The 17310-nt window shown below is 44.9% G+C and overlaps 1 protein-coding gene across 1 annotated transcript in view; it reads right to left on the minus strand.

Moving 5' to 3' along the window:
• Positions 1-17310, minus strand: part of ABCC8 (ATP binding cassette subfamily C member 8) — a gene marked incomplete at its 5' end in the record, with an annotated part of 118395 nt that overhangs the window by 2869 nt on the left and 98216 nt on the right. The window contains 8 exons of the mRNA XM_015423247.1: positions 782-885; positions 7067-7175; positions 8254-8332; positions 9050-9180; positions 9330-9450; positions 10434-10547; positions 12384-12486; positions 16999-17126. Of these exons, the coding sequence (XP_015278733.1) occupies positions 782-885; positions 7067-7175; positions 8254-8332; positions 9050-9180; positions 9330-9450; positions 10434-10547; positions 12384-12486; positions 16999-17126 (889 nt within the window). The remainder of the gene's footprint in view (positions 1-781; positions 886-7066; positions 7176-8253; positions 8333-9049; positions 9181-9329; positions 9451-10433; positions 10548-12383; positions 12487-16998; positions 17127-17310) is intronic.

Here is a 17310-nt window from a genome sequence, read left to right on the forward strand (position 1 = left end):
ATTAGCCACAAGGTATAGATAGGGACTCTGGGGCAAGTGATGCTCTGTCATCTTGGTGCTTTGGGGGGTCAACAGTGGGAGGGCTTCTAATGTCCTGGCCCCACTGGTGGACCTCCTGATGGCACTGGTATTTCTGGCCACTGTGTGATACAGAGTGTTGAACTGGATGGGCCTTTGGCCTGATCCAACATTGGCGTCTCTTATGTTCTTATGTACTGTCTCAACTATGGCGGGAAGGTCATGGCGGAGTGAAATAGCTCGCAAAAGCCTCACAGCCAATCTCCAATTATTTAGTGTTTGGTCTGCCTTGAGGCAGTGTTGGACTGGATGGGCCTTTGGCCTGATCCAACATTGGCGTCTCTTATGTTCGTATGTTATGTTCTTAAGCCAAATGTAATTCTCTGGTGCTGGTTGTTAACCCCACCCCCACCCCAGCAGAATAGTAGTTGCTTGAAGCTTTTTACTAATTTCACCCACTCAAGTACTTTACCTGCTTAGCTACTGGCATTTCAGCGAGCGGGATAAGAAGCAAAAGGTGGGTGTGGCTGGATGACCACACTTCTGGCAACATGGGGGTGTGGCCTAATATGCTAATGGGTTTCTGCTGTTTGGGTGTGGCCTATTATGCTAATGAGTTCCTGCTGGGCTTTTCCTTCAAAAAGAGCCCTGAAAAGTAATAACAGCTCTACAATACTATTTGCACTTTTTGTACTATGTATTAGTTAAGGTTCAAACAGAAGTGTTTTAACACAGATCCCTCCACAGATGAGGAAATTATTACCTAGTCCCCCAGGTAAAGCTTTCACCACATGCTTTAGTTGTGCTATTTCCAAAGCTTCCCACAGCATGCTGTCTGTACATTTTTTTTCTGGATCCAAGTTAAATCTGTAAATTTAAAAATAAAATGACTAATCAGTATCAAGCTCTGCCTTTCAGACACATAACCTTCTTACCACCTGAAATGGGCAAGAACAGTAATTGCTTCTGTGTTTTATTATGCTGTTTTATTATGCTGTTTATTTCCTGCTGCCCAAAGGACTGGCCGCCTAGCAAGATGTGTGTGGTTATTTTTTAAATGACACTGTACTTGCTGTCCATGTTCAACATTGATCTACATGACATAAACATATTTGAAACAAACAAGAAATGCACAGTGTAGTCCTAAGCAGAGTTACATTTTCCTAAACTCATTAACTTCAATAGGCTTGAAAGGGTAAATGTCTGTTGAGACCTGCACTAACAGCACTTTCATCTTCTGTATAAACTCTTTCTTTCTTTAATTAGAAAATTTCTGTACCATCTCTCCAGAGAGCATGCCCAAGGTGGCTTACAGAGTAAAACATGGTAGGTCCTGATTTTTGCCAAACTATTTACTCAAATAAATAACTCTGGTCTATTTCCTGCTGGGTAGAAAACCAGCATAGTGGTCCCCATCCATAAAAAAGGTAAAACATGATAAAACAGTAGCTTAAAGCCATTAAAGGTTTAGAAAACCCAGCATTGAGAACCCACTCAGAACATAAAGAACCACCAAACATTAAACAGATCATTTTTTCCCAGGGGAGCAGATCGCTGACATCTGGAGTTCAGTGGTAATTCTGGGAGCTCTCCCGGAGGCTGGCAAACCTAGGCCTGGCAGCAACCTCTGGGTGACTTGATACCAACCGACTTCCATGACTCAACTAGGTCTGGCTGCTTGCTACTGTTCAACAGCAGACACCCTATGAAAGCCACTGTAATGTTGCTGTTACAGCTTCAGAACAGGGTCTGGGAGACCCAGGCTCGAATCTTCATCTTGCTGTGGAGGCTCACTGGGTGATTTTGGACCAGTCAGTGATTTGTTGTTGTTCAGTCGCACAGTCGAGTCCGACTCTCCACGACCCCATGGACCAGATCACGCCAGGCCTTCTGGTCTTCCGCCGTCCTCTGAAGTTTGCTCAACTTCATGTTCCTTGCATCTATGACACTGTCTAACCATCTCATCCTTTGCCGTCCCCGTCTTCTTTGACCTTCAATCTTTCCCAGGATCGGGGTCTTCTCCCATGAGTGCTCCCTTCTCATTTGGTGGCCAAAGTATTTGAGCTTCAGTTTCATGATCTGGCCTTCCAGGGAACAGTCAGGGTTGATTTCTTTTAGGATTGACTAATTTGATCTTCTTGCAGTCCAAGGGACTCTCAAGAGTCTTCTCCAGCACCATAGTTCAAAAGAATCTATTCTTCGGCGCTCGGCCTTCCTTATAGTCCAACTCTTGCAGCCATACATGACTACTGGGAATACCATTGCTTTGACCATGCGGACCAGTCAGTGATACTTTCAGCCTAACCTATCTCACAGAGTTGTTGTGCAGACAAAAAGGAAGAGAGGAGACTAATATAAGTTGCTTTGGGACCCCACTGTGGAGAAAAATGAGATATAAAAGAAGTAAATAAATAATAAATATAGCTGAAGATGGGAGGCATACAAAAGGTAGGTTGGTGAATGGCTGAGAAGGACAGAATGAAGCAGGGGAAGGATATGGGGGTTGCCAGGAGGAGGGAAAGAGGAAATAGTATGGGTAGAGGGATAGTATGGGTAGAGGGATTCATGGGAAAGTGAGGTGCCACCTCACATTTCTTTGAGGGTTCCCTACCATGCAAGTGGATGTGGTCCAGTTGTTGCCACCTTCAAGACAGAAAATTCCTAGAGATTTGGGGGTTGGAGCTTGAGGAGAGTGGAGCTTGAGGAGGAGAGATACATCAGAGCAGTATAATACTATGAGTCCACCCTCCAAAACAGCCCATGGCTGCTTTGGAGGGTGGACTCGATGGCATTATACCCTGCTGAGGTCGCTTTTCTGGCCATACCTCACCTCCCAAGAGACTCCACTCCCAAATCTCCAGTAATTTCCCAACCTGCAGCTGGCAACTCTAAAGAGAAGGAAGCAGGCAAAGAGGAGATTCTATGGGGACTTTTAGGAAAGAGAAAGAAAAAATAGTGGGGGAAGGGGAAATGAGATGCCTCCTGCAAGTCCTTGTAGGTTTCCGCTCGCTTACTTACTGAATTGTAAAAGAAAATGCCACAAGTTTGTGGAGGGGCACATTTAGAACTGTGAAATTCTCTGCAAGAGGAATGTGGAAATATTAAATCCTGAGCCTAAAACTTAACAATGTACCAAAGCAATAGAATGCTCTCCAGACTCCATTTCTTATATAAAACATAAACATTCCTTTCTGAATATTTAGGGTTTGTGAAACAGCAAGTCACAGCAAGAACCAAGCATGAAATGGCAGGGGGGAATGGGTACATTTACTGGGCCCGAGGGACAGGCTTGGGTTGCAAGCCTGATAAAGTCTGTTATTTCAGAAGAGATATGGACATTTTTTACTTCATGACTTATGAGACTGTATGCATGGAATGCCATTCTGTACATAAACTGTGGGCGACTTTGTTAAAAGTTTGCACTGTGTCCAAAGAAATGCTATTCATGATGTGGTCATAGCAGAGACAAAAAATGATTTCGCAGCAGAAATCTTATTTTATTTATTTTTATTTATTTATACCCTGCCCTCCCTGCCAAAGCAGGCTCAGGGCGGCTTACACAGGATAATAGGTAAAGGTAAAGTTTCCCTTGCTCAAAAGCCAGTCGAATCCGACTCTAGGGTTGCGGTGCTCATCTCCGTTTCAAAGCCGAAGAGCCAGCGCTGTCCGAAGACATCTCCGTGGTCATGTGGCCGGCATGACTAAACACCAAGGTGCACGGAACGCTGTTACCTTCCCACCGAAGTGGTACCTATTTATCTAACTTGCAATTTCTTGCTTTCGAACTGCTAGGTTGGCAGGAGCTGAAACTAGAGACGGGAGCTCACTCCGTCATGCGGCACACTCGGGTCTTGAACTGCTGAACTACCGACCTTCCACAGCCTGCAGTTCAGCGTCTTAACCACTTGAGCCACCGCAGCTCACACAGGATAATAAATCAATACAAATAATTTATCTAAAATCACAGTAAAAAACACATAAGAACATATAATGTGCTAGTGCTCAAATGATTCCTATGTGATGGTGGGCATAAGCAGCATTCAACAATACAAACAAACAATCATCTGCCAGCGTAATCTGGGTTATATCAGGCTGTTTAAATGATGTTATAATGCTGTTGATGATGATGATGATGTTAATATTGGGGCCAGGGCCTCAGTTATATAGTGTGGCTCCTTAGTTGAAGGCCTGGTGGAAGAGCTCCGTCTTACAGGCCCTGTGGAACTGTAAAAGGTCCCACAGGGCCCTGATGTCCTCTGGGAGCTCATTCCACCAGTGCAGAGCCACCACTGAGAAGGCCCTGGCCCCCATCGCAGCCAGCCTGGCTTCTCTGGGGCCCAGCAAAGCCAGGTGATTTTGGGACCCCAATCGTAGTGCACTCTGGGGAACATGTGGGGAAAGGCGGTCACTTAGGTATGAAGGTCCCTGACCATATAGGGCTTTAAATGTAGGAACCAGCACCTTGAACCGAATTCGGTATGCTATAGGCAGCCAGTGCAGAGCTTTTAGTACAGGCTGGATGTGCTCTTGCGTGGGGATGCCCAACAACAGCCTGGCCACCGCATTCTGCACCAGCTTCAGCTTCTGGATTTGGGACAAGGGCAGCCCATGTAGAGAGCATTACAGTAATCTCAAGGTGACAATTGCATGAATCAGTGTTGCCAGGTCACTGCGGTCGAGGAAGGGAACCAATTGCTTAATCAGCCGAAGATGACAGAAGGCTGACTTCGCAGTGGCTCCTACCTGGGCCTCCATCATTAAGGATGCTTCCTTAATCCAGGAGCACTCCCAGACTCCTAACCTCTGACACTGGCACCAATGGCGCTCCATCGAAAGTCGGGAGTGGGATCCGATTCCCTACCCCCAGGCTACTCCGACTCAGGCACAGGACCTCCATCTTCATTGGATTCAATTTCAGTCAGCTCAGTCTAAGCCAACCAGCCACATCTTTCAACGCCAGGTCCAGATCTTCCGGGTTAGAGTCAGACTGGCTGCCCAACAACGGATAGAGCTGGGTGTCATCTGCATATTGATGACAACCCAGCCCATGGCTCCGGGCAACCTGGGCAAGGGGGCACATGTAGATGTTAAATAACATCGGGGAAAGCACTGCACCTTGGGGCACTCCGCACACTAGCGGGTGACTTTGGGACAGCTGCTCTCCAATTGCCACCCTTTGTCCCTGATCTTGAAGAAACGATGAGAGCCACTGTAAGGCAAACCCCTGAATCTCAGTGTCGGCGAGTTGGCAGGCCAGTAGTGGGCGGTCGACCATGTCGAACACCACCGACAGGTCTAACAACAGCAATACAGTCAAAACGCTTCAATCCAGATGCCTCCAAAGGTCGTTTGTGATGGCAACCAGTGCCATTTCTGCCCCATGGCCTGGTTGGAAGCCAGACTGGAAGGGGTCTAATGCAGAGGTGTCATACAAGAAGCCCTGCAACACCCTCTCAATTAATTTGCCCAATAGGGCAGGTTGGAAACTGGCTGGTAGTTAGCCAACTCAGCCAGATCCAAATATGTTTTTTTTTCAGGAGAGGGCGTACCACTGCCTCCTTAAGTGCCTTTGGGAGCAGCCCCTCTGAGAGGGACTTGTTGATCAATTCCCTTAGGGTACCTCGTAGCTCATCGTGGCCAGCTTTAACTAGCCATGATGGGCATGGATCAAAGTATCAGCAAGTTGCCAAAAGGTGTTTTTTTCCTTCTCTCCTCTGTATGCGCTTGACTGCTTTCACTTTCCCATGTATGCCTACTGATGCGCTTAATTGCCTAGCTGCAGGAATGTCCGTATCTCTCAAGGCCACAGGTGGTTGCTGCCGAGTAGTTGCTTGGGTGATCTCATGGTACACTTCATGAGAAGCAAATAGTTATGATTATCTAGAAGCGTTTGTTCCCAGGCCCAAAGGCGCGCGGGGGAAGTCCTGCAATTGGGCCTCAGGTTTTTGAATATACTATAACCTATTATGCTCAATGCTCTCTCCTCATTCTGAACAGTGATCCTGTTTATGCACTTATAGATTCAAATAAAGTAAAACCTTTCTTGCAAAGTGTGTACTTCGTTGATGCTGTGGGAGTCTGACACAAAGCAGCAAGTGGTCAGGCGAACTGTTGACAGCAATTTGTCAACCTCTTCTAGACTGAGTGGACTGAAATGATCCAAAACTTGACAAGAAGATGTGCATGCAGCCTCGAGTTCTTTTACTGTCTCAACTGTGGCGGGAAGGTCATGGCGGAGTGAAATAGCTCGCAAAAGCCTCACAGCCAATCTCCAATTATTTAGTGTTTGGTCCGCCTTGAGGCAGAGTAGTAATGGACCGAATTGTTCTAAACAATTGGGCTGGGTAAGAGCTCACAGACGCAATCGGGGCTGCATAGTATCCTCTTTTCACAGCTCTGACCGCCATCTCGTAGGATCTCATAAACGTCATGTAGGATGCTCTTGTAGCTTCGTCGCGAACACGACACCACTGTCTCTCTAGCTGTCTGAGCCGTCGCTTCATCAGCCACAGCTCCTGTGTGTACCACAGAGTGAGCCTAGAGCAAGAACGCAGACGACATCAGGGAGTGATCACATCGATGGCTGCCGAGAGTCGGCTGTGCCAGTCCTCGACAAGCTCATCTAGTGAACCACCAGGGGACATCGGATCCTGCCGTGCCATTTGGAATCGCATAGAGCAGTGATGGCGAACCTTTTAGAGACCGAGTGCCCAAGGCTGCTGCCCAAACAGGGTTGGAGTGGGATATTCACATGGGCCTTCAGGGCAAAGTGGACCAACCATGGAACTGCCATAGCAGTAATTCGGTCCACTGTAACCCCCGCCACAAAGACCAGATCTAGAGTGTGTCCCACCCGATGAGTGGGCGCCATAACATATTGGGAGAGTCCTAGCACCGCCAAGGACAACACCATGTCCATCACCTGTGTGGAAGCTGTGTCATCAACATATGGACATTGAAATCATCCAGGACTATCAGTCTGGGGTGCTCCAATGACCAGCCTGATACAGCCTCTAACTGTCCCCAGTGACTCCATCGTAACACTTACCGGATTGTGCCACTGAACAAAATAGGATCTTGGAGAATGATCGACAGTCTGGATCTCAGTGTTTGTAACGGAAGTTTCGCAATGTCTATGTCATCAATAATAATCTTCCCTTTTTTAAAAAAAAAGAAAGAAAGAGTGAAGGGTGTTTACAATCTCCATCACAAGGCCTGGTTACTTTACATAGCACTAGAGGTGCGTGCAGCACACATGATGGGCATGCAGCCAGAGAAATAAACCCACCCACCCCACACAGAACGACACTATTTGAAATAGTGAAATAAATGGGATGTAGACCTAATTGGATGAAGGATTGCATCCTTCATCTAAACAGCCATAGGTAGTCGAGTATAAATTAAGGATGCAAGTCAGGCAATGTAAAACCTTAACTTAAGTGAGAAAATAAATACAATTTTAAACTACCTACTTTTAACTGGATTGTACTCCAGCCTCAATTTATATTTTCTAACATTCACAAGGAAGCCCAGTTTTCCAAGCATGCTCACTTAAAAGAGATAGAAATGTGACTTTTTAAAAAAAAAGACAGAGGCTCCAATGTGTCCAGAATCTAAATAAATCTTTTTTTATGTATACACAGAACTTACAATATCATGCCTCTTTTTGTTCTGTGCCACATAGTGAAGTTTTAGAGCAGTTAATGTTGGTTATGAAGAGAGGCCACTGATCCATGCAGAAAAAGATCTGCATCTGTAATCTGCTTTAATACCAGAGTTCCTATATCATGAGAGAAAACCCTCATTCTCCTCATGAGTTGACATATCCTAATACATATAATATAATACAACTCAGGAATACTAAGAATGTCATTTATTCTTGTGACTATGGAAATCAGTTCATACCTCCATGAAAGTATATATGTAGGATACAGACACGCTAAAATAGTAATCACCATGCAGAAATAAAAACCTGAAATTGGGCTTAAAAACAAAAAAAAAATGCTTATTATTTGCTGTAAAACCAAATGGCCAATGTCAAATAACATTTTTTTTAATCGGCTTTGGAAATCAATGTGGCAGAAGGTGGCAAAAAACCAGTAGCTGGCTCCTAATTTGGAAGAAAGCCAGATATAATGCTTACTTCAATTGTACTGCCTTGGCATCTCAGATTTACCATACAAACAAAATTGGAGATGCTTCCCTAATAGCAAACACTGGCTAAGACAACCTTACCTTCAAAACTGTCAACCATTCTAAAAAAGGCAAGAGAAAAAGACGATTTTCCACTGCCTGTTCGGCCACATATTCCAATCTGCGGACAAGAAACAGAAGAAGAATGGCAGATTGAATGCTAATTTAGTAGAAAGCGGAAATTATTACTGGCTGAATTTTCTAGAGAAAGCAGAGAAATATTTTATGAGCAGCCTGGGTTCACGTGTGATACAGGCAATATGTATTGGTTCAGGAGGTATATCTCTGTGTGGGAGAAATCTTTTTCTGAAGTATGCATTTCTCATTATTCCTCCCCCCCTTCCTTTATCATTGCTGCCAGGGAGAACATTCCATCTGCCCAGGCAAGGAAAAGCAGGGACAGACATACATTGCTTCCTGGCCCTGGTTGCTAGGTAGCACACTTTGGTAGGAGATGGAGGCTTCCCCCCCTCACATCTAAAGTCCAAGGTCTCCCATCCAAGAATTGACCTGCTTAGCTTCTGAGATCTGAAGAGATCGGCCTATACTATACCATTCCATATCCCTCTGTATACTTAGCAGGGAGTAAGTCCGTTTGGATTCAACAAGCCTGACTTTTGAGTAATCATGTTAATGATCTCACTGTATATGTGCCATTGTAACAAGAATAATATTCTGGAGATAAAAGATCTCCAAAATAATGCTAAACATAAGATCAATTTTTTCCTCTTGCTTACAGTAGGCAATTTTTTTTCTGGAATAATTAAGAAACTGCATTCCTTTTTGATTCAAGGATTATTCTAAGAGATATCATCTTGAGTGATCATTGCTGTATTACCTTTTGTCCTGGAGAGATGTGGGCATTGACATGCTTTAGGACTGGTTTCAGGGTACTGTCATAGCGGACAGATAGATTCTGTATTTGAATCTCACCCTGGTCAGGCCAGTTCTGAGGAATCTGTGCTGGAGCTGTATCCAAAGTAATAAAATAACAAATAGCAGTCACTAATGATAAAATTGGTCTTCTAAATGTTCAGGCTGTTTGTGGTACTTTAACTTCACTGGGAATTGTTAAAAACATTTAACAATCGCTATAGGATATACAGCACCATACTCACAGAGGAGTCCGTCGTAGTTTTCAGCGTCAGTTTTTATAAGGCCATTGATTCTCTTTACTGCTCCAAGCTGCAGTTCCATATCAGCCAGGTTGCGAACCATCCAGTTTAGGTAGTTAGATACCTAAAATGTATAACTTAATAAGATTCCCCCCTGTAGCTGGTATAGAATTCAGCAAGTACCTCATCTTGTAATCCCCACTTCAAATTATTTAAAATCAATAATAAAAGAACTCCCATTATCCAGCAATCTAAACAGTTGAAGGTACCGGGTTTGATTCCCCACTCCTCCACTTGCACCTGCTGGTGTGACCTTGGGTCAGTCACAAGCTCTGGCACAGCTGTCCTTGAAAAAGAGCAGTTTGTGTCAGAGCTCTCTCAGCCCCACCCACCTCACAGGGTGTCTGTTGTGGGGAGGGGAAGGGAAAGGAGTTTGTAAGACGCTCTGAGACTCCCAAGTGAAGGGCGGGGTATAAATCCAATCTCCTCCTCCTCCTCCTCCTCCTCCTCCTCCTCCTCCTCCTCTTCCTCTTCTTCTTCTTCTTCTTCTACTTCTTCTACTTCTACTACTTCTACTACTACTACTATGTAGATCCTCCAGACCACTCAAACCTCTGTCAGTGAAGCTGTACCCTTTAAAAGAAAGATATCGGGCTAGAATACATTAAATGTACATTTAGAAGAAGAAGAGATTGGATTTATACCCCACCCTTCACTGCCCAAAGTTGTCTCACAGCAGCTTACAAACTCCTTTCCCTCCCCCATCCCCACAACAGACACCCTGTGAGGTAGGTGGGGCTGAGAGAGCTCTTGACAGAAACTGCTTTTTTTCAAGAACAGCTCTTATCAGAACTATGGCTTGCCCAAGGTCATCCAGCCAGGTGCAAGTGGAGGAGTGGGGAATCAAACCCGGTTCTCCCAGATTAGAGTCTGCGCACTTAGCCACTACACCAAACTGGCTCTTAACTGGCATTTAAACTGGAATGTATCTAAAACTGGAATACTGAATGAGATTCTTAGCTCCTGTCATGTGCTACAGTTTTGGGGTCAGTAATGCAGGCTGACTCTTATGGCCTCAGTGGAGCCTCATCTCTTCATTTTACTTACCATCAAAGCATAAGTCAGTCCCAAGCCTACAAGACCAGAAGAAAGTTGATTGTATAGAGAATTTGTAATTGAAGCAACAGCTGCTATGAGTACCACACAGGCCCCAATATATTCCTAAAGAAATAATGAGAATGTAAAACATCACTATACACAGAAAGATAGTAACAGTCACTCTATTTTTGGTAACTTCAAAGAACAGATATTTGGAGCCAAGGCAGACTGGCACTAAACCTACTGGGAAAACTCCTGGGCCACTGCCCTGGAGGAATGCGGAGTTGTCCCCACAGGCCTCCAGCCCCATTCCCCCTCCATCTAGGTGGTGTTTGGTGGCAACCCTTGCAATGCTGGGGCTCTACTGCCCCACCTGTTGAAAGCTGAAGTGTCAGCTGGAGGGGAAGGGACCACTTCCCGGTCCTCATCCTGACAACTACCTGAGATGCACCTGATCTATGGCTAGACAGGTACACCTGTGTACTTGTCAGGGCTGAAGTGCTTCTGGCACGTCAGGGCCCTTTTCCAGGCCCATTTTAGCCTCCCAGCCTGCCCCTCTTTGAAACTGCTGAGACTAAAATACAGGGCAAAGATCGTTAATCGTCCTGTAAGATATGTTTGGGTATTCTAGAGGTTCCTATATCCTTCAGATATGGAAAATATACTGCATTACATATTGCCAGGGGTCATATCCTGCCGGAGCGCACAAGAGCGGCGCTCCGGCAGTAAAGAGCCCAGGGGGCGGGCACATGCAACAAGCCCCACCCCTGCTCCTAGCAGCCCTCAGTCAGAGCAAGAAGCAGCCAGGTAAGTTGCAGAGCCCTCCCCATAGCTAGCAATCCAAAACAGTCCAGTGGTACCTTTAAGACCAAGTTTTATTCAGGTACAAGCTCTCCCTCCTCTGCGAGGACAGATCTGCACGGTCCCCCTCCCCCCCAATAGCTAGCAATCCAAAACAGTCCAGTGGAGCCTGAGTGGTGGGTGTTGCCTTCTGATACATTTCCGGTGATGTCAGGGTGTGTGGCATTTGCTAATGAGTTATGCTAATGAGTTATGCTAATGAGCTCCTGCACCTCTTTTTCTACGAAATGACCCCTGCATATTGCCATTCAATAGCTGCACATTGTGTGTCAACAAGCCGAGCCTCCCTATAGTGAAAAGTACTTTGAGTAGATAGGTCTTCTGGTCAGTTTTCAACTTATATCAGTCTTGATTACGTATGCGGCAACAAATGGAGAAAGAGAAGCATTTTGCAATTGGGATTACCATACTTTTGAGCCTGTATAGTTGTTTAGGATGATGACCTGGGAAAGTTCATGGCATCTTAATAAACCATGATGCTTGCTGGCAGATATAACAACAAATATATTTGCATTATAAGTTTCAGTAAGGTTTTACAGGACCTAGTTGCAAAAGTTTTAAATAAAACTAGATTAGATTGCTACTTCTTCCCCAAAAGGCTTTAGAAGAAGAAGAATAGATTGGATTTATACCCTGCCCTTCACTACCCAAAGGTGTCTCAGAGCGACTTACAAACTCCTTTCCCTTCCCCTCCCCACAACAGACACCCTGTGAGGTGGGTGGGGCTGAGAGAACTCTGACACAAACTGCTCTTTTTTATGGTTAAGTGGCAAACAAATGGTGTGTGTGGGGCGGGGAGAGATGGCCCCAACAGCACTGGGAGCAAGCTAAGCTCCAGTGGCACTGCCAACACCTTGTGCCTTAAGCAGAAAATCAGCCCTGTGGGCTGAGCAAAATAGCCTGGCATGCCACCATTTGGCACGTGTGCCTGGCACATCCTATGTCCTAGTGAGTTTTGTGTTGTCTTGTGCCTGTAAAAGCAGAGATGCCAGAAAAGAATGGATAATACTAAGCCAGGTGTAATAAATAATAAAAATAAACATTCTCAGGGCCAAAGACCATTTACTGCCCTGTCTCAATACAAGGTAATTTACTTGCCATCCGAACTTCCAGCCAGCGATTGGCAGCTGTAAGGAAAAGGGAAGCGATGTTGTTAGAATCCGTATATTCAAGAAGCTTCTGTTTAAACCGGGTTTCATACCTTTTATAAAAGAAAAATGACAGATCAGCACAATGGTCTAACATATAAAAGATGTGTTGACAAAAACGACATCCAAGAGCTAGGGCAGCAGCCACTCAAAATATTATCAGACTCATATAAATAACTCTGTAGCAGTGGTTCTCGAGGACCTCAGGCAGAGGTCTTTCACAACATCTACTACCAGGTTCTTTCAAATGGAGATGTCAGGGATTGAACTGGGGACCTTCAGAATGCAAAGCAAATACTCTACCATTGAACCACAGCCCCTTCTTTTTCCTTTATAAATAGATCAATTCTAATAAGGGTAAATGTGGAGCTGCGGTGGCTCAAGTGGTTAAGACGCTGAACTACAGGCTGTGGAAGGTCAGTAGTTCAGCAGTTCGAGACCTGAGTGTGCCGCATGATGGAGTGAGCTCCCATCTCTAGTTCCAGCTCCTGCCAACCTAGCAGTTTGAAAGCAAGAAATTGCAAGTAGATAAATAGGTACCACTTCGGTGGGAAGGTAACAGCGTTCCATGCGCCTTGGTGTTTAGTCATGCCGGCCACATGACCACGGAAACTTCTTTGGACAGCGCTGGCTCTTTGGCTTTGAAACAGAGATGAGCACCACAACCTTTGAGTCAGATTCAACTGGCTTTCAAGCAAGGGAACCTTTACCTTTATGAATATTGGAGTGGGATATTCCAAAAGTTCTAAGAGTACACACCAATCCTACCCTCAAGATACCACACTGTAGTTTAAAAGATTATGATCAGTGATCCCCTAGTCAAATCTAAATAAGATGCTGAAAGAGCAATTAATGTGTCTCCAGAGTATTTTTATTGGTAAACAGCAACTAAAGGGACCTTTGATGTGGCTTGGGGCTATAGCAAGCAGAGTGGTGCAGTTTAACTATTTTCCATTGCATCATTTTCCGATTGTCATATCCCCCCCCCCTGCTATTTGGCTATTGGGGGGAACCATATCGATTTTCTCTGTGTTGTCCATATGTTTTCCCTAAATGGAAAAAACAGCAGTTTTGGGGAACCATTTGAAGACAGGAAAATGGGGTAGGGTAAAAGGATTAACCCCCTTCCTTGTGGTGGAAGGGACCTGCTCCAACTAACTTCCTGGCTGTTCCTTAATTAATAATAGGATGGAGATGTGTTTACGGATCTTTGATCTCTTGTCTTGGCTGACTTAACTCTCTAGTCCTCTGAAACTAAACATATATACAGACATTAACAGGGGTAATTTCGGGGGGGATCGCGGGGGATCGCAGTTCCCCCGGGTGAGGTGCGGGAGCGGGGCACACGACGAGGCCCCGCCCCCTGCTTCCGGTCGGGGTAAAAATGGCGATTTGACGCACCCTGTAAGTGCTCAGGGTGGACGGGTGTTCCTTACAGCAGTTTGGACTGTATTTTGGTCCAACGCAGCTTCCCCCAGGCAGGGGGAATGACTGGCAGGCATCAAGACCCAAGAGAGAGTTGAGATTGGTGTGATCAAGTCTCGGAGGAGGCTTGTATTACACTTTGATCCCCTCTCCCGAAGGGGGCGAGTGCATTCAGGGGGTGTGGCCTTATGACACACTTCCGGTGGTGTCAGGGGGTGTGGCATATGCTAATGAGCATATGCTAATTGTCCAGGAAGCTCCATACAACTAAAACTAGCTAAATTGCTATGATAAGTAAGTCTGAGTCAATACATACCCTGCAATAGGCGTAATCTTCGTGGGGGCGGCGGGGCTTCAGCCCCCGCCGAAATTTTCAGGAAGGTGCTCAGCCTCCCCCGGGAGCCACCCTTGCTCCTAGCAAAGCAATGCCTCTGGCCCCCCCCAGCCCCCCCAGGAAATTGGAAAGTCTACACCCTTGCGTGCAAGATGTACACACTGGAACTTTGTAACATACTTTTCCATTTCTCATTTAGATCCTTACCCTTTACTGCTGCCATAGCACTGGGGAGCCCTAGCTTGAAGCTAAATTTTAGGAAGAGAAGAGACAAACTTCACAAACCTGCCTCTGTCCCCTGGTTCTGCATTCCCTAAGTCTGTTTCTCAAAAAGATGAAGAGGATTTTTGCCATTCACTGGGATTCTGACATTAAGCAAGTTAGAGAGGGCAAACAGTAGATGCATAGAACAGTATAATCAACTTTTCTCTATAGTCATGGTAATTTCAGTGGTGCCCAGTCTTAGCTGGGCAACAAGTTGATCTTCTGGAACAAATCTACCCATGAAGCTATTCGTCTCTGATGGCTGGCCTTCAATACTTTGCTCTGGTGCTGATTTGTCTCAGATTTTCTCTGTGAGTCAGACACAGGCACTGATGCAATGAGATTGCAGTCTAGACCTCTTACTAATGAGAATGGGGTAACTGTGGTAGACCCAAAAAGCGTGGATGAATCAGCAAGTATACCCAGAGACCAAGAGCTGGGAGAAGGGAGGAAATAATACCACTGGATTAGAAATCAAGATCAAGAAATCCAACTCCCAAATGTTAAAAAAGAGTTCCTGAAGGTTCCTCCTGTTAAGTCGCGAACTTAACAAGTAGTCAGAGAGTGATTCAGCAAGAATGCGGCTTTTATTCTTCAGCTTCGTTACTTCTCCAACACGGTACAACAATCGCCAGCCAGAACCCATCAAAATATATACACTGGCTTCTCTGTATTTAAACATTCCCGGCTAATGTAGCCACACCCTCTGTACAAACAACAACCTATGAGGTTGGAGAGATAAAGACCAATCACGAGCGATCCCGCTCTGCAAGGTGATTGGATGTCGGTTCCTGGGCTAGTACTCCTTTTGGTTACACTAGGATCCTAGCCCAGGGCAAAGCTTAACAATTCACAGTAAAGTTTATGCAGTCCATATTACTTTGAATATACAACACCTCCAACTTTCTCTAAGATCACAATCACCACATCTCAGTCTTCAAAGATCTACCAGAAGGTCACAGAGAGCCACAGGAAAGCAATAATTTGAATGTAAGCATGGGCCATATAAGGGTTTGCACTTTTTGAAGCCTGATTCAGTGTATAAGATCTTACTAAGTCTCCATTCTCCACTGGAACATTTGTTACCTTCCTGACTCCACAAATGAATATCATCCCTAGCATCATAAAGCTTACAAGAAGTCTGATCTGGGCCTGAGGGCTTCCAGTTGACAGGACATTAGTGCTTCAATTTACAATGGAATAATTTGCCAAGTAGCATGTACTGAGTTGTGGCAGAACTTCATAGGGCTGTCAGATTGATATTCCTTCAAACATTATCCCAAACATAACCCACCCAAAATATTTTACCACATCTTTAAATTCTTCTTGTATAAAGCTATAGAAGGGATGTTCTCTAAACAAAGGCTAGGTCAGTGCAATGTATCCAGTCCAGACAAGTCCAGAGACAAACGTCGAGCTTCGCTCCAAGAGACAAGGGACTATGCGGATCCTAGCCCGCTCCAATCAGGGGGCTAGGTTCCCGGCCGAGAGCCTATGGGACTCTCGGCCACTGTAAATAACCTATAGGGAAGTAGGGGTGTGTTTTGGGTGGAGGTTTCTCGGGGGATATAAGCTGGCCTGCGAGCCGGCCAAAGTTGTCTTGTTCTGGATAGAATAAAGTACACTTTGCTGAAATCACTCTCCGTTTGCGTACTTTTCAGTCAGCAAAGAAATATACCCAGACTGGGGAAGCACTTGGGGTACAGACAAAAAGGGAACATTAGCCTAGCTTCAGTGCAAAAGCATCACACATAAACCAGGAGTAGAATGGCCAGTAAGTAGGATAGGATAATGATACAGGTACAAAGAGTAATACAGTGTCAGTCATGACCCAGACTCTAAATGGTGTGTCCAGCATTTTCATCACTTGAGTTTAATGTTTCAAAGTGAGCGCTCTTTTTATAAGCTCAAAGTGCAACTCTATAATGATTTCAAAATTACTGATACCTGTAGCAGGTTGAGAAATAGTTGAATCCTGACCTGAGTTATCAGGAGAAAGGCAGGGCCACAAATAGTGTGAGATGATGTCATGGGAACATGGAATACATGGGTGCCGTATTCCCTCTAAGCCGAGCGTGAGCTAGCTCACAGTTTTTTAGCCTCCGGATCACACATTTTTGTCTTAGCTCAGGAAGGATGGCTCCAGAGCAAACAAATTTATGCAGTAGCCAAATCGCTTGCTCACAACTTTAATGCCAGTAGCTCACAAAGTAGAATTTTTGCTCACAAGATACCACAGCCTAGTGTTGCATGGGTAGGATGTACAGTGGATCTTTTCATCTTTAAAACCAACCTATGAACTTATCAAATATGTTGGAGAGAGACTATTCTTAAAAGATTTTCGTCATCTCAATAATGGACCCTGTACATTAGTACTGCAACAGTATGAAACAAATGCATATAGATAGGTTACTTCTTATAGTGGATCACTGTGTACGTTCAATTGTAATGATCTTTACTTACCAGACTCTTTATACCAAAACAGTTAGACTGTGATTGCCAAATGCTTTTACAAGCACAACAATTTTTCTTTGAAATATACCTGAATGCTCTAATAGTGGTTAGGCCTTCTACAGTCTCTGAAAAGTGAGAAAGCAGTGGGAGCTGAGTACTATCATCCAACTGCTGCAGGTCCCTGAAAACAATTAATGTTTTAAAATCAATATTTTTCTGATACATTTTGTAAAGAAAATATAGAAGAAGAAGAAGAGATGGGATTTATACCCCGCCCTTCACTACCCGAAGGAGTCTCAGAGCGGCTTACAAACTCCTTTCCCTTCCCCTCCCCACAACAGACAACCTGTGAGGTAAAAGAAGAAGAAGAGATGGGATTTATACCCCGCCCTTCACTACC

The sequence above is a fragment of the Gekko japonicus genome, unplaced genomic scaffold (assembly GCF_001447785.1).
Source record: "Gekko japonicus isolate JY-2015 unplaced genomic scaffold, Gekko_japonicus_V1.1 scaffold936, whole genome shotgun sequence".
Classification (NCBI taxonomy): domain Eukaryota; kingdom Metazoa; phylum Chordata; class Lepidosauria; order Squamata; family Gekkonidae; genus Gekko; species Gekko japonicus.